This window comes from Puma concolor, chromosome B1 (assembly GCF_028749965.1).
Source record: "Puma concolor isolate L17-30 chromosome B1, mPumCon1.1.hap2, whole genome shotgun sequence".
Taxonomy (NCBI): Eukaryota; Metazoa; Chordata; class Mammalia; order Carnivora; family Felidae; genus Puma; species Puma concolor.
This window is the reverse complement of record NC_141670.1, coordinates 59,875,646-59,902,591: the sequence shown is the minus strand read 5'-3', so window position 1 is coordinate 59,902,591 and position 26,946 is coordinate 59,875,646. Positions and strand designations below refer to the sequence as shown.

Here is a 26,946-nt window from a genome sequence, read left to right as displayed (position 1 = left end):
TAATTGACATATAATACTGTATTCCTTTAAGGTGCACAACCTAAGAATTTGCTGTGTGTACATATTGCAAAATGACTGTTAAGGACTTCGTAATACCCAAATTGCATAATTAAGATTTGTTTACTAAGCTGAATACTAACATGTTTGAATTTTCTACAGATTAACTTACCTCAACATATGAAATTGGAAATATTCCTATTTTGTCTGCCAGCATTCCTTCAGCCCAGTTTTCATCCACTCTGCGGATCACAGTCAGAACATCATCCTGAAGAAACAGCAAACATTAGTCTCTTTGATCCCATTAAGTTCATCACTTAATTTCCCTTTTCAATAAAGGGGCTCAAGTTTCAAGAGTAAATGAATCAAAATGCCATGACCTATCTTTAGTACATGAATCCAATGTTGCCACAAACTAAGTGGCCACTACAACCTGTTGGTTCTTTCAGACCGTTGTAAAACTATAAACTCCTTCTATACAGGGGTTGGCTGCTCATTATGTTAAGATCCACAAATTACAACCTTAAATGCTACTCACCCCAGCCTCTTGAACTTCCGTTTTAGACTGGCTTTCAGGCTCTTCTCACATTCTCTCTGATAATACACCAAATACCCACCTTTAAATGCATATCCTACTGCTTTTCTTTATAAAAAACACTATTGTGTTTATCTACTTAAAATTTTAAAGGATTTTATCAATTCAGTGGATATACTCCTGTGTGCTTTCAGCAAAGAAATTTATGTATAAAATAAGGAAGTAATGATGTTTCATTTTGTTATTCATAATTCAGTAAGCTAAAATCCCTGAGTGGCACACATACCGTATAAAGTGGCTTAGAATTAAATTTAGGCTATAAATATGAAAATGATACCACACAGACTATCAAACAAAATTATCTTTCATATAAGAATGGTCTAGTTTTAGGGGCGCCTGGGTGGCTCAGCCGGTTGAGCATCCTACTTCAGCTCAGGTCATGATCTCACAGTGTGTAAGTTCAAGCCCCGCGTCGGGCTCTGTGCCGACCGCTTGGAGCCTGGAGCCTGGAGCTGGCTTGGCATTCTGTGTCTCCCTCTCTCTCTGCCCCTCCCCCACTCATGCTTCCTCTGTCTCTCTCTCTCTCTCTGTCAGAAATAAATAAACATTAAAAAAATTAAAAAAAAAAAGAATGGTCTAGTTTTTTGTGACTTTAAGAAAACTGCTTCCAGGTATTTTTAAAAGCACAGGTATTTTTAAAAACTATTTTATCTTCTTGTGAAAGGAAATATAAGCCATATTCCTGTGTATCTGGGTCCACAGAAAGAGTTGGCAAACATTCTAAATTTACCTTTGCAAACGGGAGGCAATCTTTGTCTGCTTCCTTGTCTTTCACTTCAAAGTCATAAAGTGCTTTGCACTGAGGTGGGGGCTGAGGTAACGGCTTGATGATCTGCACAAAATTGGTGGGAAAAAAGCCATGGATCCCGTTGACTTCCCCATGGTACCAATTTTCATCCACTTGTCGCCGCAAAATGATGATGTCACCTTTGCTGAATTTAAGGTCTCCAGGCTCTTTCCCTTCGTAGTTGTATAACGCTTTGGCACAAGGTAACTGAGGTATACCCTTAGGGAAAGAGATGAGTTTTAATTAAAGAATGATCCAAAAACGTCTAAAAATTTAACTGTATTATTATTTTAAGTCAAGGTCAACTCAACACAGAGTGCAGGTCTCTGGAGTTTAGCAGGTGGGAAAATGAAACACTTTCTGGAGGAAGTGACACATAAGCCAAGTCTTCAAGGATACATAGGAGTTAGCCAGGCAAAGCTGGAGTAAAAGATAAAAGTAAGGCATTCTCACCAGAAGGCACAGCACCAGCAAAGACATGGAGCACAGTGTGCAGAGGGACTGAGTTTTATAAAGAGTGCAGGAATTATGGAATATAAAGTGTAGGAGAAGTAGAAGCTAACTCATGGAAGATCTAGAATGACATGTTAAAGAGGTTCAATCGCTGTGTCCTTCAGGCAAAGACAAGCCCTCACAGGTTTGAAATACAGATGGCCATGGTAAGAAGCATGTGTCAGTCAGGCAGATGAGGCTGGCATGAGAGTGGAAAATGGACAGGAAGTGGGCAGGTGGACAGATAGCTATGTGTTAAGCACAAGCTTTAACTAGTTGAATTTTTTCTTTTTTTACAGCTTAATCTTTCTAATGAATAGGAAGAAGCATTACTCACAGTACTGCCCTCTCCCTGTGCTCCTCCATCTCCCCGCTCCCCAAAAAAGTGGATCACAGTTTAATACTCTTGAGGCAACAGAACTTCGTAATACACTTTTTAAAAATTACTTTGGTTTCTGGTCAGAGAGTTAGAGTCTGGCTTGCTCCTAAGCCAAATTTCTTTTGTTAAATATTTTTGTTTGGCTTAAGAGGAATAGCCAATTCTTGGCTCTCAAAATGCTATTGGCAGTCATCTTGTGTTGGCTTGATCCATGTGATGTGTTTGGTTAATGAGAGCTGCTCTAGAGGCCAATATCCTGAGAAGACAGGAGCTGAGCCTTCCAGAAGTTCTGAAACCCTCACGTGCCCTCTGACTTTTGGACCCTGACCTAAGATCCTGCCTATGAAGGCATGACTTCTGTTATCTGACCGTGACCTAATCTCATAAACAATTCTGCTGTGCCCCTTGGTTTCTGCAGAAGGAAAATGCCCATCAGGAACTCTAGCGCCTCACAATCCTGTGAACTTTAGTCATATTCCCCTTCAGTGTCGAATGCTAAGGAAGGACTCTAATTTTTGTCTACTCTCACAGAGATGCTTCACTGCATTCTCTACTTTATTGTATATTTATTGAAGTCTGGTTATCAAAATATAACAATATTTCCCAAGGCAGGCTTGAGGAAATATTAGTAAATAAACATAGAAATGAATATTATTATGAAACAGTGCAAGAGTGATGGAGTCAAAGACAGAGAACTGACAAGTCCTGTAATAAACCAACTCTTGGAACACAGCTGTATGGGACCACGATAAGGCAGTTTTACGTAAGGGTTGGAAACATAGACTCCAGAGCCAGAATGTCTACGTTTGAATCCCAGCTCAGCCACTTACTAGCTGTGTGCCTCAATTTCTTCATTTGGGTTGCTGCGAGGATTTGGTGAGTTAATGTATGTAAACCGCTACAAAAGACCCAGCAGTTAGTAACTGCTGTCGCACTCATGAACTATTATCATCATTGTCACTGCCCAGTATGAAAAGCCTTGTTCACCAGTGAAACACAGCACCTGAAAATGTATTTGTCTCTACGCAGCTGGATGCTATTCCTTTTTGGACGAATTCACATAGCAATTACATTTTTAATACATATTCACTGTATAGCAATGCAAAGAATGTTCCTCCAAGGAAGTGCTGGAATCTTGAAATGTGCGTTTCTGAAGCACACATTTGTTTTCTAAGTGGAATCCATTCATCTTCTGGTTGAACAGAAGAAATTACAAATTCACTGACATGCACGGTTTAATAGGGGATGGCATTTTAGATGTGGCTGTAGTTCATCTTGACAGGGCTAATGTAAGGCATTGGAAGCCTGCATGAATTAATTGAAAATCCTATTACAAACTCGGTGACAAATAACTCTATTCACCATTATGGCCTGTTCTCTCGATTTTTTCCCCACCTCAATTAGCTCTGTTTGGCCTACTCTGTCCAAATCCATGCCAGCCAAATCCCTGCACCAAGATACAGATTTAGCACTCTTAGAAACCATTCTGAATTGCTTCTTGAAGAGATCTGTAAAATTCCCAAAAAAACCACAGTATGGTTCTTTTGTGATATGCTCACGTGGAAACTGAAGGAATTTATTTCTTCACAGATCACTTCCACACACCAGTGGCCCAATGGACTTATTAACTTTTCCACCAAAGCAAATCTATTAAGTACCCCTAAAATCATCACACATACTTAATACAATGAATGGTAAGGATAAAACTCATGATAAAAGTGATATCCATTATGGTTAGCCTAGTTACATCCCTGTGACTGCAACCTAAAATTCATTAATTCACACTGTTTTGCTAAATCTTGACTGCTAAGGCTATTTCAGTGATCAATAACCACAGAAAAAAGAATCATAAAGCTTACGGCAATCTAATCCACAAGCAGATATTTGCGCATCTGGCTGTGTTTTTCTATGGTGTTCTTTTTCAATTAAATTCTAAGAGGCTAAAAAGCCAGTTTGTGTCAAGTTTCTCAAAAGAAGGTTTCCCACATTAAATAAAATGAATTCTACTCTGATTTCAAATCAAGCAAAGTTCAGTGATCTTTAAAAGACTTATTCCCACACAGACTGCAGATGATTAAGGATAAATGGTTACACGACTTGGAAGGGCAATAAAAGAATGAATTTTCCTTTTGCAACATCTGAAGGATAAAGTCAAAACAATTGGTTTGATAGCCTCAGACTACTCTTGTGGGTAAAATACGTCCGGGGCCCACGGAGGCACTGCCTTCTCATTCATCTCCTTTGAAAGGTCTGGGAGTCATGTCATCACCCAGGCCCTTTGCCCCCCGTGCCTTCGGCAGGCTTTCCAAACTGCTGCCTTTCTTCTGTATCCTCTCATCAGGCCAAGGCCCCCGAGGATCTGTAGAGCTTACATTTCACTTGGCTACACATGAAAGGGAGGCTTAAAAGGAGAGAAAGCCAGAGAGAAACGGACTCTGCAGTCTAACCTTGAGTTTGCAGCTGTCATTCATGCTGCCAGCTTTATCAAAAACCTTGGCAATTTAGACAGGTGAGCTATTATAACGATTCTTAATCTGGAATACATTTCAATAAACAGTGACTATTTTGGTCATATAGAAAGGAATAAATATGACGGTGGACTAGTTTTACTCTTAAAGTAATTTTTGCTTCTACATTATGTATACAGATATTTTACATGACATTAAAATCCTTATGAGACCCACACACAAATATTTTTGATGAAATACTCTACACTCCATTTTTGTATCATCAAGTGTATTCCAATATATCTAGCAAAGCAGTACTTGATGATGTAGCTGAGATTCTAATGGGTAAATAAAACATTCACTGCCAATTTATTTTATAGACTCTAAATGCCAATGCTCAGATATACATGCAAGACAGCCTCTTTAAATTCAAATTCCTTCATGCATTTCTTACTGCTCCATAAAGTAAAAAAGATTCAATGACCTACTAAAAAGAATATCTGGAAGATACTCTTGCCATAGGAACAGCACCATGGTGTACATAATTTAAGAATTTAGTTAAATCTAAATGGGCATGAACTATGGCTGATTTCAACTTGACTTTCAAAAACTTTCCAGAAAGAACTGAAGCATAAAGAAATTACAGTAATAGAAAGTACTACATACAGAGTAACAAGTAGCAAAATGGTTCAGGAAAGGATTTTTTTAAATGTCCTTTGGACAACAAAATACATGTTGGCTTTTCCCTACAAAGTGAAAATCTATCGGAATATACCAATAGTATTTTGCAAAAATATTCTTCAATAGTTAAAAAAGTCTTACGTACTGATATCAAGATGTCTAGGTTGGATTATTATTCAAATATTATTTGACCATCCCTTGAAATGTTTCAACCTCAATATAACAAACATCCAAAATAAGTATTACAAGTTATTTTTCCAAAGCAGTATCAGAAAGGACTAAGAATCCCATAATTCCATAATAATCCATTTCTTTTTTTTTTTAATTTTTTAAATGTTTATTTTTGAGAGAGAGACAAGGTGTGAGTGGGGGAAGGGCAGAGAGAGAGGGAGACACAGAATCTGAAGCAGGCTCCAGGCTCTGAGCTGTCAGCAGAGCGTGATGTGGGGCTCAAATCCACAGACCGCGAGATCATGACCTGAGCCGAAGTCGGACCCTCAACTGACTGAGCCACCCAGGCACCCTACGTTTCTTTTCTTTTTAATGTTTATTTACTTTCTGAGAGAGAGAGAGAAAGAGAGAAAGAGAGAGAGAGAGAGAGAGAGAGAGAGAGAGAGAGAGAGAGAGAGAGAGAAGATCCTAAGCAGGCTCCATGCTGACAGCAGAGAGCCCGATGTGGGGCTTGAACTCACAAACCACGAAATCATGACCTGAGCTGAAATCATACACTTAACTGACTGAGCCACCCAGGCACTCCCATAATAGTCCATTTCTCATTTGTTCTTTCCTTTAATATTTATTTCTGGACAGCACTGTGCTGAGACATTTTCTCTGATGATCGCTCTCTTAAGCTACCATCTGCTATCCACCCCACGTTTGTCACATAAAATTTTCTCATCAGACTAATCATATCTACCAGCACTCTGAGGATGGCAGTTGTGAATAGACAGAAATGAAGAAAAACATGTTTTCTTCATTCACATTTATTCGTTTTTTGGTCCTTATTTTACTATTTCACTGCCATCTTTTCTTGCATGCTCATTTTCTTCAGCATTCTCCTTAAGCAGACTCTTTCCAGGTTGCCTATCTTTCTCCTCCACTCCAGACACGGTGCCTCAAGAAAGTGGGCTGAAGCTGGCTTTGCACTGCTTTAGTGCCCTGTGCACTCAGCTCCTGCTCACACTGCATACACTCTATCCACTCCTCCTCACCCTCAGCTTCTACAACCCAACCCATAAGCCCTTAGGGAGTTTCTATCCCAACCCATGACTAAATTGCAATCAGCCAGTTATTGCTTTCAACCTCGTTGTTTTAGTGATATTAACGGCTTAGGGAAAGGGTGGAGAGAGGGAAAAAAACAAAAAACAAAAAAACCCAAGGTTAAAAGGACAGGAGACAAAGTAGCAGATTTCTCACCAATTTCCCTGGACAGTATTCTCACTGCTATTTAATCAAATGATAATACATAGTCATTTATTCGGTCAATACTTAATCAAATACTTAACCAAATGCAAATACAGAATGAAGTAAGTTGAGGTTATAAGATTATGTTCAGGGGCACCTGGGTGGCTCAGATCATGATCTCACAGTTGGTCAGTTTGAGCTCAGAGCCTGCTGGGAATTCTCTCCCTCTCTCTCTGCCCCTACCCCACTCGCATGCACCCACACTGTCTCTCTCAAAATAAATACAGTTAAAAAAAAAAAAAAAAGATTATGTTCAATCATCCAGAAAGAGAACAAAGAGAATTTTCCAAACTTAAGAAAAAAATTATATGAGACTCTTACATCTTTTTCTAGGAACTGCAGTATAGAGAATAGATAAATACATCTGTGTAGGTTAGAATCAGAGCCTGATGTGGGCCTTGATCTCACAACCATGAGTTTATGACCTGAACCAAAACCAAGAGTTGGAATGCTTAACTGACTGAGCAGGCACCAGACATGAATCAGAAAGGGGGCCTTCACCAGAATGAGGCCGTGCTGACACACTGTGAAAAATAATTTCTATTGTTTATAAGCTAACCAGTCTGTGGTATTAGAGCAGCCCAAATGGACTAAGATACTCCTTCACCAAAATTCAAGAGCAGCCCATCTCTCCATCTTCCTACATTGAGAGTCCCCAGCACATATCTTGATACAGCTGCAGTTGATAATTACATGCTTTTATTTCACTTCTATTTTTATTTTCTCTAGCATGACTACTTCTGTTGCTTGGAATCAGATGTAAATAAGGCTAAGATCAGAGACTGATTCCGGTGCAGGTCAGCAGGACAGACTCTGTTTTCCAGATGTAGTGGCCATTGCCTCCTTGGGGAAGATTCTCCCAAGCCTGCCTCACCCAAATCTGGAGAAAGTGCTTCTCTTATGCTCGCTCATCCAGCATGTCTTATGCATACTGTTACTATGGCTTTCATCTTACTCAGTTTACAGCCTGTTTCCCCTACCAGACTATAACCTCCTGCAGATTGGGACTATGTGTTATCCATCTTTATTTTTTTTTTTTAATTTTTTTTTGACTTTTTATTTATTTATTGAGACAGAGAGAGACAGAGCATGAACGGGGGAGGGGCAGAGAGAGAGGGAGACACAGAATCGGAAACAGGCTCCAGGCTCTGAGCCATCAGCCCAGAGCCTGACGCGGGGCTCGAACTCACGGACTGCGAGATAGTGACCTGAGCTGAAGTCGGACGCTCAACCGACTGAGCCGCCCAGGCGCCCCTATGTGTTATCCATCTTTATATCATGAGCACTTACCTCACTGTCTGTGAATAAATTCTTGCTGGAAAAATAAACAAAAAAAAATGAATTTATCTAGGTGGCTGAGGTCTATGACGTGGATGACTAAGTGTAAAAATACCATATCCAAAGGAAAAACAAAAGACAATTCTGTGGACAGTCGGGCTCATTGGCTTTAAATGTATTGCACAGTATATGTACGCACATATTTCTGTGCCTCTGATACTCCTCATGAATGACAGATCGTGAACCCATCTTTTTGAAACTGTCTTCAGTGCCTTCTATGGAACACAGTATATGGTGGGCACTTGACACTGAGACACAGGAGGAGCAGGAATACGGAGGAAAGAATTTCATTCCTCATTCCAAACCTGTAGCACATGAAAGTGCCAGAGAAAAACAGGGAAATGTGAGCTAATCTGCTAACTGGTGTGTACTTCAATGTGCTCTGGAAACAAGACTAAAAACATGATCTGTTCTGGAAATGGGCAGTTCAGTTTGTACTAAGCAAACTGCTGGCATTTGAAAAATGTAAAGCAAATTACATAGCAAACCATACAAACAAATATTTTCCTTTTAAACTCCTCTGGTGGTTATGAGGAAATAGTCACGTAGATGATATATAGCTTTTTTTCTTGGCTGGCCTTAAAAAGGGAGTATCCATCTGACAGACAAATCATTAAAGAAAACAAATCTTATTGAATTTCTCTAAGGGAAGATAGCTATTGAGAATGCAGTCACGGAAATAAAATGCAGGAAATTTATGTCACTCATTGCCCTGAATATTAGTTTTCTGTTTCATCACATGTTTAATAATTACAATAGTATTTTGCAAAGGGGAGGAAAAGTTATTGGGAAAATTTTCTGCAGTAACTTGAGCTATGATCTTGGGGACTCATGGCAGGATGAGGGATGTTTCCTGGTAAAAGGTCAAGTTTCTGTCTATTTGAAAAACAGCTTGATTCCTGGCAAGGAATCTGCCCCTGCCCTTTCCTAAACCTCCCACCTGCCCATGGGGGCGTGGGACTAGATGGAAAAGAACGACTGTGTATGAGGAACTCTGCGTGGTCTTTGCCTAATCCTTACAGAAACCCAGAAGGGTAAGGAGAGTCAAAAATACAAAGGAAGAGGGGTGTGTGGGAGCAGGTTTTCATATTAAATAGAAAGGTCAGGTAAGGCCTCAATCTAATTCAACTGCCTCGTTTTAGACTTTTTTTGGTCCAGTGTTTTCATTAATATCCCAGAGAGATATGCTCGTGTAATTTAGACATGACATTATATGTGAAAGAAAAGTTCAGAGTTTCAGACTTAAAACACCACTGGAATGAACCCACATGTATATGGGCAATTAGACAATAGTGCCAAGGCAATTCAATTTAGGAAAACAAAGTCTTTTCAACAGATGGTTCTGGGATAATTAGAAGCCCATATGGGGAAAAATGAGTCTTAACTCCTACCTCACATCATATACAAAAATTAATTTGAGATGAATCCCCAAAACAAACGTAAAAGTTAAAACTGTTTTTTTAGAAGAAAACACAGGAGATTATCTTAGGGATTAGGTGGGTCAAAAACAAAAACAAAACCCAAAACCCTAACTAACCATAAAAATGTATAAACTGTAGTTCATCAAAATTGAAAAATTCTGTTCATCAAAATGCAATTAAGAAAATAAAAATGCAAGCCACACAAAGAGGAAAATATTTGCAATACATATATCTGACAAAGGATTTGAATCCAGAAATACAAAGAACTTCTACAAATCAACAACAAACAGTGCAATTTAAAAACAGACAAGATTTTGGGCACCTGGGTGGCTTAGTTGGTTAAGTGTCTGACTCTTGGTTTTGGCTCAGGTCATGATCTCATAGTTTGTGGGGTTGAGTCCCACGTCAAGCTCTGTGAAGACAACATGGAGCCTACTTGGAATTCTCTCTCTCTCTCTCTCTCTCTCTGCCCCTTCCCCACTCTCTCAAAATAAATAAATACATTATAAAAAAAAAACAGAAAGATTTGAAGATATAATTCAAGAAGGAAGTTATTATATAGCCATGTAAAGGTACTCAACATCATTAGTCACCAGGGAAATGCAAAATAAAACTATAATGAGATATGCTTTCACAACCATTAAAATGATTAAAATTAAAAAGACTGACAACAGAAAATGTTGTGAAAGATACAAAGCAAACAGAACTCAGATATGTTGCTACTGGGGGTCTAGAATGGTTCAACCGCTTTGGAAAAACGTTTGACAATTTCTTGTAAAATTATTCATACACTTACTCTATGACCTAACATTCTAATCCCAGGTATTAACTGAGAAATGAAGACATATGATCATACAAAGACTTGTCACAGAAATGCTTACTGCAGCACTATTCATAACACAAAAGTCCATGAACAAGAGACTAGACAAAAAATGGAATCCTTAGTTATATATAAAAAAAGAATCACTAATACACGTGAGTGAAAAAAATCAAAATTGATACTACACAATCACACTTCTTTGACTTCAAGAATAGGCGAAAACAATCTACTGTAATAGAAATCAGAATAGTAGTTGTCTATCAGAGGTGGAGTTGTTTGGCCTGACGAAAATTTCTGAGATTAGAGACAGAGTCTATATTTTGAATAGGATGTTGATTATCCAGGTATACAAATGTGTTAAATGTATTAGATCGTACCCTTTTTAAAAAAGTTTTATTTACTTAAATAATCTCTACACCTGATGTGGCTGAACTCACAATCCCAAGATTAAGAGTTGTGCACCTGTCTGACTGAGCCAGCCAGGCACACCTAGATTGTACACTTAAGAACTGTAATTCACATATGTAAATTTTATCTTAATATTAAAATATATAAAAAATAAACCAGTAGCAGCACTTAGAAAAAAAATGAGAAATAACCACATATGCCAAATATGTGACTCTATATGTACATGGAAGAAAAGATACAAAAGCATCACAATGAATAACAACTTACGCTGGCATCAAGAGAATGGCAAACCTGGCAAAACAAGAAATCTGAAGTCCAGAGGTATGGAGATTAGTGCCTAGAAAGACGGCTACTTTTTGAAAAGGAAATCCATCACCAATGTGCAGAGTATACATAGTATATAGGGTCTCTACTATAATCAGACCCTACACTTAGCACTAGTCAGCCTCTCACTAGATGTCCGGGTTAACATTCTGAATTCCACAAGCAAAATGAACAGAGAACTGCAGTGTGTTCAGTGGGGAGAGGAACAGATGATAAAAGTGTTGGAAAGTATTATGATGGAGAAGCTGCAGAAACTTGAGATGTATCAGTGGGGCAGTATTAAAGTGAATATTCAAATATAGTGAAAAGGTCTTACACAGGGAAAGTTAAGTCGGCTTCATATTCACTGAAGAAAAAATAAAGGCTTAAACTGATACATGCATTATTTAAGTTGGATAAAAGAATTTCCTGACAGTGAGGGTTGTTAAATATTGGAACGGATTATGGTATCTCTTTCACTGGAGACTTTTAAAAATAGGACAGCCTCACAAGTTTGGTTCTGCCCAAAGGCAAAGGAACAAAGATTATGACACGTGATCTCTAGCAATGCTGTGATTTCTTTGGCAATCAGACCATTTGAAAGAATAATTTTACTCTTGATGATTTTGTGATTTGTTTCTTTTTTAGGCGTAGAATCCCAAGAAGTGCTAAGGTATGGGAGAGTGAGCTGTGAGGGGACATTTAGAAAGAAAACAAAGTGACGGTATGAATTAGCTTGTAGAAATCAAATTATGCCAGCCTTACTACTCCAAAGTCTATCACAACCTGTTACAATATTATCAGCAAAAGTAGAGGCAAGCTGAGCTGTGGTCAGGCACACCAAGTTGTCTTTTACTTCATTATTTTTATTTATATCAAAAAGTAATATGTAATATGTGTGTATTTCTGTTACGATTCTCCAAAGGAGTGTTCTGTCAGTTAATAAATACGAAGTTTACATAGTGAAGATTGAGTAATTACTACAGGATAATATTCTCTTACTTTGAAACAAATCCATTACCAGGATATAAAACCAATTCTGTGAAACCCACAGGGTAGAATCAAGATCTTTAAAACATAATTAAGTCTTCATTGAAAAAAAAAAATCTATCTATATGCATATGCTTTAGAAGTCTGGCTTTCAAAAAAATTCTAAAGTATGAATTGAATGTAGAGACAATCTTATAGTTCTTTCAACAAAGCTCTTTTACCTTTAAGTCTGTTGTAAAATGATACTATAAAAATACCTGTAAATATTCTATGACACTTAAATGAGTGTTATTAGAATACACGAATTGTTTTTATTATCTACTTTCTTTATTATATGACTGCACAAGACATGCTACTATAAAGGAAAAAAATTTGCAATGAATAATTTTACCAATAGATAATTATTTTAAAATAGGTAGTTTATTGAAGTTCCCCTTAAAAAAAAAAAAAGGTATTCCAATTGAAGTATATCGATCAATAATAAAAATATGAAATAAAGGAGAGAAACTTAAGGGGGAAATATTTAGTAATTAATCCAACAATGACTCTATTTTCCCATAAATAATTCAACAGTAAGATATTAATTACAGGTATTTTCAACCAAAATGAACTATCATATAAAAATGATGTGTTGTGGGGCTCCTAGGTGGCTCAGTCGGTTAAGCATCCAACTTCGGCTCAGGTCATGATTTCATGGTTCGTGGGTTTGAGTCCCGCATCAGGCTCTGTGCTGACAGCTCAGAGCCTGGATCCTGCTTTGGATTCTGTGTCTCCCCCCCTCTCTCTGCCCCCCGCCTCAAAAACAAATAAACATTAAAAAAAATTTTTTTTAAATGATGTGTCGTTTTTTACATTTCTAGGTTATTAAATATATGGCAAAGAATATAAAAATTAAGTGCAGAGTCCACATGTGTGCATCTGAGACTACTTTCATTAAGCATTTAGTACATATTGCACAAAGAAGATAAAAGATCATTCTAGCTATGTTTGTAGTAATAGAAAATTTGAGATAATTAGAAATTGATCATCTGAAATAGCCACTGGCAAATTAAGTTACAGTTTTAAAATATCTATTAATATAAAATACTACATTTGTATGTTTTTAAAAATTGTTTAAATGTTTTTTTGGGTAAAGCAACTAGTTTTTCATGGGCACCAGGCTGTGACTGACTTGAGGGCAGGCTCTGGATCTCATTCATCTTTGTATCCTGACAGCACAATACAAGGCACAGAATCAATCTGTTAGAGGACTGCTTTCTGGCTGCCTCTTCATTTCACCCTAAAGAAACCTGCCAGATTCATCTTCTTAAAATACAGCTTTTACCAAATCATCTGTCTGATTGGGCTTTTTCTAATTCCGCTTCTAGCAAATTTAGCTCAAATCCTTCTCTCTGGCACTTAAGATGCCCACAGTCTGACCCCGAACTGTTTTCTCAAATACTTCACACTCCTCTCCAACAAGTATCCAATATTCTAACCAAACTAGATTCCCTCTAGTTCTCCTAATATGGTCCTTCCCCCCCCTCCAACCCCACCTCTGGGTCTTTTCTCTGTTATTTGCTCCACCCTAAGAGCCCTCTTCCCCAGACTACATGTCCACTTGTCAGAAGTCCATCCAGCCTTTAAGACACAATTTAAACATCATATTTTCTAAGACCCTTATTCTCCAACACAGATATATATTCTCCTTTTGAACCTCAGAAGGTTTTGTTTGCAGTTCTCTGTTGGCTTTATTATACCTTTTATTATATATATTTGAGTACTTTAATAACGCTACCAGACTAAAAACACTTTGACGGCAGAGATGGTCTCTCATCTTTTCTTGAAATCACTTGCAGAGTCTAATAACATATCTTGCATATAGTAAACATATTTTACTGAAATGAACTGGATCAGTGTCTCCCTCTAGGCAATTCTTCTTCCCACCAACTACACAATTCTAAGAAAGAGAAGGAAGCTCTCTTTCTTGTACCTTCTATTCACTTCTCTAAGGAATTCTGCTTAGGAAATTAGTAGAGTGACCCACATGGAACTGCCTGTATGTACCAATCAAGCAGAAGGGCAGGGCACTGACATGGGTGTTTGCTTGTATTTTTGTTATTTTATCTGACCTAAGCAAGGAAATAAAAGAAAGAGACTTAAATCAAGGCAGAATTTAGCAGTGATGGGCTAAACACATGCATTTAATTGCTTGAGTGACCTCCTTTCCTAAGGTCATAGTGAAATAACAAAAAGTATTTAAAAAAAAATAAAACCACAGCAGTTCTAGAAAATAGGGAAAACAACCATTAGCATACCAGAAAATTCTAGGAATTTCTAGAATGAAAGGAGGTGGAATCAAAAAAATCTCAATCAGTGGTGGGATTAAAAAATATAGGGCCAAAGACCAAGGTCATAACCATCATCATGAAGTCAAGTAATTATCCCAAACACAGGGAAAAAAGGTAAGAGATGAAAAATAATAAAAAAAAATTAAGATATATGAAAGATAGCTCTAAAAAAGTCTAATATCAATCTAAAGTGAGACTCATAAAGAAAAAACACAATAAGGGGGAGAATCATGAACGAAATTACAATAATGAAAGAAAAGTTTCATGAACTAAAGACACCCAAGATCTGAGCTATAACAATCTCATTAAGAACCAAGCAGGGTTAATAAGGGAAAAAAATATATCCATATTCAGATATATTTCATTACACTGCAAAATTCCAAAGATAAGGAAAAAATTCTGAAAGATTTAGGGCAGAAGAGTTTACCATAATGGAACTAGAATCTGACTTCCTGGCAGCAACAGTGGATTAAAAGAGAATGCCTTTGAATTTCTAAGGGAACATGATTTAGAAAAATATAGTCAACTAAATTATTAAATATGTGTGTGGACAAAATTAAGATATTAATGAATATATAAAATCTCAGAAAGTTTATCCCCCATGCATAAAATAAATAAAAAATAAGTCAAATCAAATTTTTAAAAAAGTTCAAGGAGGTATCTCCCATCCTACATCCCCCAAACCCATAGAAAACTCCTAGAGAGAGGATATGTGATACAAGAAACATGTATGACTAAATATGATCTAGAAGACATGAAGAAAATGGGAAAGAAATTTAAGGAGAATCCATTGGACTTAAAAGCTGGATTCATCCCACTTGCAATGAGGCAGGATCTGGTGACACAGGTTATGTTTCCTTTTTAATCAACCCAACCACACTACAGTGAATGTTTATATAATCACAATACCACAAATGGTGTTTTTAAGGGGTCTTGATTTACAGAATCAATCTCCAGGGGCACCTGGGTGGCGCAGTCGGTTGAGTATCCGACTCTTGACTTCAGCTCAGGTTATCATCCCAAAGTCATAGGATCGAGGCCTGCTTCAGGTTCTGCAGTGAGCATGGAGCCTGCTTGAGATTCTCACTTCTTTCCGTCTCCAAAATAAAAATTTAAAAAATTAAAAAAAAAAAAAAAAGACATAGATCGTGTTCACAATCATGCTCCCTACTTCTGTAAGACCTGGTGATTCAACTAATCAATGTGATTTCACCTTGAGAGTTTTTATCTAGGACCTGGTGATCCTGATATGCCGTAGATCATGGGGCCTGGAGAGTTAAGCATGTTAGCTTTGGAGAAAATAAAAGCATAACACCTACTCTCAGTTCAAAAGGGGTTAGTTTACTTGTGAAATACACGAAAGTCACTTGACAGATCATCTTCAAAAATACCTATTTCTCATGCAAACTTAAGAGGTCAACGTATAATCCTAACTAACAGTTATCTCATCATTTACAAGCTGCTTTTGAAGTCAGAGGGGTAGCAAGTTGGTAGTATATGAATTCTTAGAACCATAGTTGAAAAACTTAATCACAGACAAGATTTTGAAATGTTTAAAATAAAACCATTTCTCTCTTTGTCACGAAGTCTTTTAGAAATATATGGAGTGCCTGGGTGGCTCAGTTGGTAAAGTATCCAACTTCGGCTCAGGTCATGATTTCACAGTGAGTTTGAGCCCCGCGTTGGGCTCTGTGTTGACAGCTCAGAATCTAGAGCCTACTTCAGATTCTGTGTCTCCCTCTCTCTCTGCGTCTCCCCTGTTCATGCTCCATCTCTCTCTCTCTCTCTCTCTCTCTCTCTCTCTCTCTCTCTCTCTCTCTCAAAATAAATAAATATTTTTAAAAAAATTTTTAAAGATATATAAGGGCAGTTTCTACCACCAACACCTTTAAGGATACAGCATTATACTTCCATTTTAATTTTCCCTGAGGGAGAGAAGTGAACCGGTGACTGGATTCATACTTAGTGCAAGGCCTATCCTGGTTACACAATAAAAACAGGTGCTTTTCAAACTTTATTTATTTTCAAGCTTATGAGTCATTGGGTGTTCCCACTGCAAACAATTCTGATTCAGTAGTTCTGGGTAGGGCTAGAGAGTCTGCATTTCTAACAGTTCCCAGGTGACAGCAATGGTGATGCTGCTGGTCCAGGAACCATACTTTGAGCAGCATGGGAATCAGGGATCAGTCACCTTCCGTATTTCTTTGCTCATTCTTCTTCCTCGGTAGCCCCAGGGTTCAATCTTCTGACAGTTTCTCTTTTCTAAGTTCACTCCCAAGCTGATTTCATCTATTCCCTTCTTTTAAAGCCATTTATGCCAGCTATTACCAACCCTGGCTGCATATTAGGATCAACTCGGGAGTTTTTCTTCTTCTTTTAAAGTTATGTAAGGTCCCACCCCAAACCAATTAAATAAAAATTTCTAGGGTTGGGTCAGAAGTATAGGTTTTTAAAAAAGCTCCTTAATGGTTCTATAAAGGCTATAAATGGTTCTAAAGGCTAAGACCTGTTCTCTACCCACTGATGTCTCCCAGACCTGATCTCAGCTACAACTTTTCCCCCGAACTCAAGTGTCTACTGCACATCTCCTGTTGAATGTATAATAGTTGACTTGTCTAAAATAGACCTCTTGACTTCACCTGCCCTCACCAAAACCTGATCCTCTACCACCTTTTCCCATTTTGGTAAATGGCCCCATCATTCATGTAGCTGCTCTGGCCCAAAGACTGAGCTTCACCATGATGCCTCTGTTGCCATTCTTTCTAATCTTATATCCAATTCATCAGCAATCCTCCTGGATCTACCTTCAAAATACATCCTAAACCATTGCATTTCTTACAACTTCCACTACTACCAGCCTAAGCCAAGATGATACTACCTCCATATTGCTACTCCTGAACCCCTAGAGTTTGATGTCCACACTCTCTTGCCTATAAATTTCCCACTGGCTTTCTTATCCACTTACAATAAAATACAAACCCCTTCCCATGGCCCCAAGGCTTTGCATCATCTAGCCCCTACTTTAACCAACTTCGTTCACTCCTTTACCTCCAGCTCCTACTAACCTCCAACTCCTAACCTTGTTGCTGCTCGTGACCACTATACCTCTTTTCTGCCTCAGGATCTTTCTCTTATTTTTTCTTATGCCTACAATAATCTTTACAGGCTTATGTCTGCACAGTGGTCAGGTCTCTATTCCAATGTCACCTCAGAAAAGCCTTCCCTGACCATCCCCAAATAGCCTCACACACAACCAGCACTTATCATAATGTGCTTACCCTAGTCTTTCTACCATGCTTATTTTCATCGCATTCATCACCACCTGAAGTTATATTAGTCATTCCTTTGTTGGTGTGTTTATTGTCTCCCCCGACCCACCCTAAAACACTAGAACATAAGCTCTAAAACACACTTTGTCTTGTCAAGGTAGGATCATAGGCCTATGTCCATACCTAGCAAGATGTAGGCACTCTAATGCATGTTGGTTGTTATGAACAGAAAGTTTATGTCCTCCCCAAAATTCATGTGTGAAAGCCCTAATATCCAACGTGATGGTATTTGGAGGAGGGGCCTTTGGGAGGTAATTAGGTTTAGATGAGGTCATGAGGATAGAGCTCTCCTTGTGGGATTAGTGCTCTTAAAAGAGGAGACACCAGGGTGCCTGGGAGGCTCAGTTGGCTGAGAGTCTGACTTTGGCTCAGGTCATGATCTCAAGATTCGTGAGTTCGAGCCCCACATCAGACTCTGTGCTGACAGCTCAGAGCCTGAAGCCTGCTTTGAATTCTGTGTCTTCCTCTCTCTCTGCCCCTCCCCCACTCACACTCTGTCTCTCTCTCTCGAAAATAAATAAACATTAAAAAATAAGAAGAAGAAGAAGGAGAAGGAGAAGGAGAAGGAGAAGGAGAAGGAGAAGGAGAAGGAGAAGGAGAAGAAGAAGAAGAAGAAGAAGAAGAAGATGATGAAAAGACACCAGGGGCACTTGGATGGTTCAGTCGACTGAGCGTTCAACTTCAGCTCAGGTCATGATCTCACGGTTTGTGAGTTCAACATCGGGCTTGCTGCTGTGAGAGCAGAGCCAGCTTCAGATCTTCTGTCCCTTTCTCTCTGCCCCTCCCCCACTTGCACTCTCTCAAAAATAAAAATAAATAAACAAAAGAGGAGACTTCAGAGTTTCCTTTCCCTTCCTCTCTCTGTGCACAAAGGAAAGGCCATGTGAACCCACAGCAAAAAAGTGGCCATTTACAACCAAGAAAGTAGGCCCTTACCAAGAAACAAATATGCCAGAACCTTGACCTTGGACTTCCCAGCCTCCAACATTATGGGAAATAAATGTCTGTTGTTTAAACCTCACAGTATTTTGTTAAAGTAACCTGACACCAGTAAAATGAATAAATGAGTCACAGAATTCTGTAAATGAGTTACAGAAAGTAACCTGGATATAGGGCTCTGTGATGTGCCCCAAAGGTTTGTAACTATCTATCCTTTGGGATGTCCAGGCTTTTTAGCAAGAATTTGAATGAAAGTATTTAGGGCACAATTAATTTGCCAGGGACACAAACCTAGAAGGGACCTAGCTAGCTAATATGATGAATGACAGAAATGTGATTTTGAAAAATTTTCACCAATGATAAAATATGGACCAAACAACAAAGCAAGCATTGGGGGAATGAACATTCACTGTGTATCTCATTGCTTAAAACCACTTGCACAGATATAGGAAACTACAAAAGACCTGCTCCAATAAAAGATTGAATGAAAAAGACTCAAGGGCTTTTGCTATCTACAAGTTCAATATAAGCCACAAGTAACACAGCCACTGTCAAAATTTTAGGCACATTAGCCTGCATAAATGAGATATCGGTGGCAATCAGAGAAATGGACAGACCTTTCATGTACTGACTGATCAACAACGTCTACAGAATCTTGTTCATTTGTGTGTATCCCAATTTAAGAGGAATATTATTAGTAAAATGATCTTTAGAAAGATGAATGGTCTAGAAATCATGTTAGAGAACATTTGTCTGAAGGACTTAGAAGACTTGAAAAAAAAAATGAAGGTAGTAACATTTGGTTTTTGCTGAGCATTCTCAATGTCCCATCATACATTCACACACACGATACATCTGTGGGGTAGGCAATCATATATGGGCTGCAGAAACCGAGGCCCAGCAAGGTTGTGTAACCTACTCAATGTTACACATTGGGTAAGTGGTGGGGTTTGATTCCAGAGCACACACTTACCATCAGGAGGTAGTCTTTAAACACTCAAAGGGTTGACATATGGAATGATATTATACTTATTCTCTATAGTTCTAGAGCGTAAAACTAGAACAACAGAGGAAAGTTACAATGGGCCAAGCACATTCTCAATGTGAAGAAGCGTTTTTTCTAATGATGAGCTCCTTCCTGGTCAACAGCAAGTATTCATATGGAGAAAGGCTAACACTGTCAGTATGCTGCCCAGAGGACAGCCAATTTGGGTGAGAGCTCAGAGGTTCCTTCTTCCTCTCAGCACTATTCTTCAACAATACATGTTTCTTTTTCCATCTAAGTACAGCAACGAACACGGAATGGAAATGTTAACAACTCTTCAAAGCAGGGTTAGCTAGTTACATTTGAAGGAATGATAAGCCATCTTGTAAGTACAGCTGAACACAAAGTAGATGCAAGCATATTCACCATTAGGGTTTTGCTTACTCTCTGTCCTCCAATTTTAAATTCTTTCAGAAAACAGAGATCTTTTCCTAAAGATTTCCTCAGCTTGTACCCTAGAGATCTTTACTTTATAAATACCCACTTGTACCAAAGGAGACATTTTTCATCCTCTAATTAGTAAGACATCAACTAAATAAAGGACAACACTTACAAGGTCAGAAACACAGAGAAGTTACAAAATTAAGCACTGAAAGATCCCCACACTGATTTTAATAAACATACTATCTGTATTTGCAATGAAAGTTTAATAAACAAGAAAGAACATTCATAACCCATTCTATATGTCCATATCACTAAAAGAATTAGTCTAGTAAAGCTATCTTCTATATCAATAATTTTACAATGAGCCACATTTTAACTATGTGTTAATCGTGTTATCTACCATTTTAAATTTTAAACTAAACACTGAAATGTTTTAAAAGATCTCCATATTATAAAGTTGCTTATATATATGTAAACAGGTTTCCATGGAGTTAAGGGGTTAAAAGAGAAAAGATCCAATATGTAGTTCATACACATAGATTCCAGTATATTTGAATAGAAAACATCACATATGTGTAGGTATAATGTGAACACACATACAGATAGATACTCACTTACAAAGCTGACAGATAAAGGTGCTAAGGCCTTGATTCTCACAGATGACATCTTAGAGACTTGGAAAAAAAACCAAAAAACTGGAAATTATGAACCTAACCCTATTTTGAAGGAAATAACCAAAGGATATTGGGGCTGAAAGGGGCCTGAAAGATTATTTAGCCCAGCCTCCACACATCAGGATAGGAAGGTGAACTGAATGACCAAAGTCACACGGCTAGTAAGTGGCAAAACCAAGACCCTAAAACTTGAGAAGATGTGCTTTGAAGTCAAAAGGAACTTTGCAAATGTGATGAAGAACCTTGAGATGGGCACGTTATCCTTGATTATCTAGGTGGGCTGAAAGTAATCATCGGGGCCTTAAAATCAGAGAACACTCCCAGCTGAGTTCAGAGTCAGAGGCAGATGTGACTATGAAGAACAGTGCTGGCTATGAACGTTGATGCAGACAGATGCATCATTGCTGGCTATAAAGATGGAGGAAGCCCACAAGCCAAGGAGCGTGTGTAGCCTCTAGACAGTAAGAAGGCAAGGGAACAGATTCGCTCCTAGAGCATCCAGAAAGCAAAACAGCCTTGACTGCACCTTGATTTCAGCCCAGTGAGACCTGTGTTAGACTTTTGACCTACAAAACTGTAAGATAATAAAGTCGTGTTGCTTTAAGTCACTAAATTTGTGGTAATTTGTTATAGCCAAAATAAACGAATTCACTATGTGAATCCATATCCAGCATTCTCATCCCTCGGCCAGCTGGATGTCCAAGACCACATGGGGCAGACCTCACGCCTCTCTTTGAGGAACTTCCCACACTCCTCAGGTTATACAAGGATAAGTTGAGTAGAATGGAGCACAGCTTGACAACAGAAGAGAAAGCTGCTGAAAGCCCTACACAAAGAAAACACCGCACGAACTTTGAGTAAGTTAAATTTCACTGTTTACTTTAGCCCATTCTTTGAACTACATTTGCTTCCAAGCGAAATAAAATTGACTTTGAATAAATTTTATAGTGTTCTGCTTGAAACAGCTGGTTGGGACTCTTCAAAAAGCATATTGTTATAATTACATATTTTTTTCCTAAGACATATTCCACCCACTAAGTCATAGCAGCAGCCTTGTTAATCACGGTAGATTACAGTGTGAATGCAAATCCCTTAGATTTCCATTCCGCAATAAGCTTCTTACAGGAAGGTGTGAATATATAAAATACCTTAAATTTAACGCAAAGGAAACCTGAATAAATCTTGGCCACATCCACTGCATGGAGGGAAAAGCAGAATGAAAAGGAAAACTTGTAGTTCTAGTGCTGAACAACCAATGCCAAGGCCATCTGCATAACAGCAAAGGCAAAAGAAGCAAATGCAGCAAAATGAGGCCCAAGCCTTAACCGATTCTTTCCTTTCCAATTTCCAACTTAATGTGTCTTGATTTGGGAAGGGATTATCCATGAAGAATTAAGTAGTGTGGGAAAGAAAAAGAGGAGTTAAACTGAAAACCTGGAGATGAGAAAAATGAGCCCAAACCAGAGAGGCTAAAGGCTCGTGTTCCAAGTCCCGCTTGTATAAATACTGATCCTCCACCTCATTGAATTGTTGACATGACATAATTAGCCAGTTACAATAATAACACTACAGCTTAACACACTGCCACAACCAGAGGAATTTTAACTAGTTTAGTGAATTGCCCGTCACCAGCTACATTTGTGCTGAGCTTCAAAGCAAAAACGGAAAAAGAAAAGGGATGAACGTTTAGTATGCAGACTAACACAGAGTAATAAACAAGAGGAGTCTAGTTCATCCAGGATTTGGGTTCCTGGTCCCCTCCCCACCCCCGTTTGTTTTTGGTTTCATTTAACTGGTTCAGCCTTTAGTTGTTGCCTAGTTAAGTAAGATTCAGTAAAAGCACCACATACACACTGTGATATAGTAAAAAATATATATATATTAATTTACATCATATTAGTGTATACATGAAACTCAAGATACTTTTATTCTTCAACTGTATAAACTTTAACATAACTCCCCCCCCAAAAAAACCCATGGCTTAAACCCAATACTTTCAGTTTCATTCTTCAACTTTTTAAACTCTAACCTAAACAAACAAACAAAAATACTTTAAAAATATTCTCAGATGTCTTGGGCACCTATTAGCATTCCCCTCACTAGCCACAGAAAAAGTTTCACCCGCCAGTGACCCTTTCTTTTCTCTTTAATCACACGTTAATTCTAGGAAATGAAGGGTGCTGTATTCCTTCTTAGTAAAGTAAATTAAATATGAAATGCAGCCTAACTCAGGATGTACTCAGGAAATGCAGGTACTCAGGAAAATCACATATAGTATTCCAAATATTCTTAGATATACTGTACAGAAATGCTCAATCCTTCAAATTGAATGCCAAGTATTTTTCCTTAAAATTATTTAAGACCACAGGCCTAGGAACTATTAAATCTGGAAGGTTCAGTTTAGAAATCATCTATTCCACTTCTCTTGTTTTACAGAAGAAACAGAATTGCAGTATCTTTTCTCCCCTGTTGCAATGAAACCACAAAACCTTGCTAGCTAAGCATTCCACAGTGGGTCAGTTCCTCCTGCCACTGCTGGAGGGTAAGGCCAAAAGGAGAGGACTGAGGCTCATGTTTCATCCAGGGAGCCATATTGAAAATAATGACCCTTCCATGTAATTTGTCATGTTCTTTCCTCCCTTATTTGGTTGGTGCCTAATCTTCATGTCATCTCTCCCAACCTATGTCCCACATCCAAAATACTTTTAGGAAACACTTTGGGAAACCCTTGTAAAAGAAGTCTCCTAAAGATTAATAAGATCATTTAGATATCAAAGAAATGAAAATAATGGTGAAATCCGAGGCATTCTGAGGATATGTGAGTGTGTAAAAGTCCCACCAGGACTCTTCTATCTATATTATGTGGGCAAACTATTACTACGTTCATATAAATTTAACTCCTTATCTTGTCCAATTTTTGTTTTATTTTTTGTTGTACTTATTGTGGTAGGAACTCTTAATAAGAAACCTACCCTCTTATATTTTAAAGGGTACATTACAGTATTGCTATCAGTAGGCACAATCTTATGCAGCAGATCTCTTACTCATCTTGCATAATTGAAACTTTCTACACCCAAAATCCAGCATCTCATCCACTCTGTCCTTTTGAAACTGCTATTCTTGTCCTTTGCATTCTTCTAAGATCATGCTGACAAAGAGTGGAATGCAGACCAGCACGAGGCCATGACACTTGAGGTTTCCAACCTCTTCAGCTCTTGGATTTGAAAATGAAGTTGTCTCCAAGCTGGTCATTCCTGCAGGTGGTCTCTGGCACTTGAATGAATTCTCCTCTCCCTTCAGGGTTTCACCAACCCTACTGCAAAAAGCCACTGCCTGACCATCATCTTCCTGACTAAATTTTCAAAGTAAAAATTAAGATGCATGGTTTGACAAAAATGGTCTGATATTTCTGTTCCCACCACTCTCTAAATCCCCTTACTCAGCTTCATTTTTCTTTATGGTGTTTATAGTCCATATCTATCCATGCACATATATATGATGTTCTATTAGGTATCTATTTTTTTGCTGTATACTCTTCTATTAAAGTGAAGAGAGGGACCATATTTGTTTTATTTATTGCTGTATCCTCAGGATCTAACAATGTGCCTGGCATAATGTAAGTACTTATATAATTTTTGTTAAATGAATAAATAAGGCTTCTGTTGCTTATGTGGGAGAATGGAATAGAATATCTGAAATAGAGATTAATCTGGAAAACTCAAATATGCGTTTTCATACTTACACTCTACAACCTTGATTCAATATAGAGTCAACTTAATAATTATAAAGTTATTTGTATCTTACTCTAACTCAATAAATTAAAAAAAAACATATTATAACTTACTTGTTAGAAATGTTGACTTTCATAACCAAATCATTAATGATTATATAAAACACAATCATGTCCAAAAGATGATGACCAAAAAAGATCATTTACTGAGCAACTGCTTGTACATGAGAACATAGTATAGAATGTATACATGTTTCAGCACATGTAGCATTAAGAATACCAAAATATTTTCTCTCTTCAAAGTATTCTTAATTTTCTAACATTATCTAGAAAATTCAAAACTCCTCAAAAATATTATATGAAGGCTTTGAGAGTATGGAAACTAATATAACATAAAAACTAATCTCTACAGTTTAAAATAAAAGAGACAATTTACTAACCTCTATCATAAAGTAATTTGGGGATTTTTAAATCCAATCTTGCTCTAATGTGACAAAGGGCTTATGGAAAATGTTTTTTTCTGAACATGAATGATCAGTTCAGCACCCTGTTAATGACCCTCATTCCCTTCTCGCCTCTTTTCATAGTAGGTTCTACTGCAAAAGGACTGTTTTAAAAAAAAAAAAAAGACAATAGGCCCAAAATAGAGTCATTATGTCACTGAAACAAGACCTAACACCTAACCTAACTGCAGCTTCAACCTCTCCCAGGAATTTACCTTTTCACCAAGCAAACTGGAATTTCCTGATCAGCACCAGTGAGGTAATCCATCCAAGACTCCTCCTAGTCCCCACCTTAGGAGGGTGACTTTGCCTGAAACAATGCATTCTTGGCTAATAATTTCCTTTTCTGCCCCAATTTAAACTCAAAAATCTTTCCTTCTCCTTCTCCGTAGCTCAGCAGGGCTCCTTCCTATTTGCTAGGTGGGATGCTGCTTGATCCATGAATCACTGAATAAAACCAACTTGATCTTTAAATGTACTCAGCTGTATTTTTGTTTTGTAACAGATTTGGTGGCAATGGTGAGATCTGAAGTGAACTTCTGACAGCATTCAGGGACAAGGAAAAATGTGCAAAACATAGTCATGATACTCTGCAAACCCTTTTGGGTTCACAGTCTTTCCTCAGCCCACTCCTTTGCTTTGAGCTCCCAATCTAATTAGCTTCCCAAGTCAGGGCTTAGTCGGTCAGTCTGATCTGGCAGACAGTTCCATCCAGAACCCCAGTCCTTGTCCTTGGTTCTGTTGGATAGAAGCTAGACCTGAGCAGTGGAAGGAACGCACCCATGCAGAGTCTCAAGTCTTTGAAGGGGAACAATAGAGACATGAGCTGGAGGCAAGGACAGTGATAAATAAGCCACACATTAAAAACCCAGGAGCACAACATCCTGACCCTTGTGGCTTCCAAGATTGTGGGCCTGACAGATCAAGAGCCACGGGTGCAGAGCATACACTCTCTTCTTCCCCTTCTGCCCCAGAGTAACTCCTAAACACATTATAATGCATTTGCATTGCAGTTATACACCCCCGGATGGAGAGAGGCTGCCATGATGGCTCCAGTACAAAACTCCCCCTCCCAATCTGTGGGAAGAGTCCCCCAAATGACTGGAAACACACCCCATTAAAGAGCACCCCACTGTAGGTCACAGCTCCTCTCAGCCCAGAGAGAAGGAACAAATATCCTACCCCTAAACAACCTAGGGACTGGTTTCACCTCCCAGAACCTGTCCACTCTCCCACCTGGAGAGTGTACTTTTGTTTTAATAAACTGCTTTGTGCTTGCTACTTTCCTTCTGGCTGTCTTTATTCTAGCACATATCTCCACATAAATCTTTTTTTTTTTTAATGTTTATTTTTGAGAAACAGTGTGAGCGGGGGAGGGGCAGAGAGAGAGAGGTAGACACAGAATCTGAAGCAGGGTCAGGCTCTGAGCTGTCAGCACAGAGCCTGATGCAAGGCTGGAACCCACAAACTGTGAGAAAATGATCTGAGCCAAATTCAGATGCTTAACCAACTGAGCCACCTAGGCACCACCCTGCTCCCCCTCCCCATACATCTTCTTGTGGGGAATCCAAGGACCAAGACTTCATTCACACAATGCTTTACCACCTGTAATACTTCAGTCAGCAATTGTCCAGTTGTTTGGAATCACTTTGTCCAGTTCCACAGTCCCCACTTACTGGAGTTTGCCGATTTAATCCACCCTGGGAATTGCTGGTGGTGTGCACGGCCTTGTCTTGGCCAGTATGCAATAATATCTCTTGGTTATCGGTGGTGTGTTAAGATGCACATGTTTTGTGTAGACAAAGGCTAATGGCTAATGGGAATCTTGGAAGTCAAAAAGACATAAAGTTAGACGGCACAGGCAAGCACTTTTTAAAGGCTGATAGAACC

At 38.4% G+C, this 26,946-nt stretch overlaps 1 protein-coding gene across 2 annotated transcripts in view; it reads right to left on the bottom strand.

Annotated features, from left to right (window-relative positions):
* The window catches only part of SH3RF1 (SH3 domain containing ring finger 1), a 178,993-nt gene that overhangs the window by 63,274 nt on the left and 88,773 nt on the right, over positions 1 to 26,946 (bottom strand). For both annotated transcript variants that reach the window (XM_086703899.1, XM_086703900.1), the window contains exons 3-4: positions 1,323 to 1,598; positions 170 to 265 (exon numbers count right to left, since the gene is read on the bottom strand). In XM_086703899.1, coding sequence (XP_086560025.1) covers positions 170 to 265; positions 1,323 to 1,598 — 372 coding nt within the window. The remainder of the gene's footprint in view (positions 1 to 169; positions 266 to 1,322; positions 1,599 to 26,946) is intronic.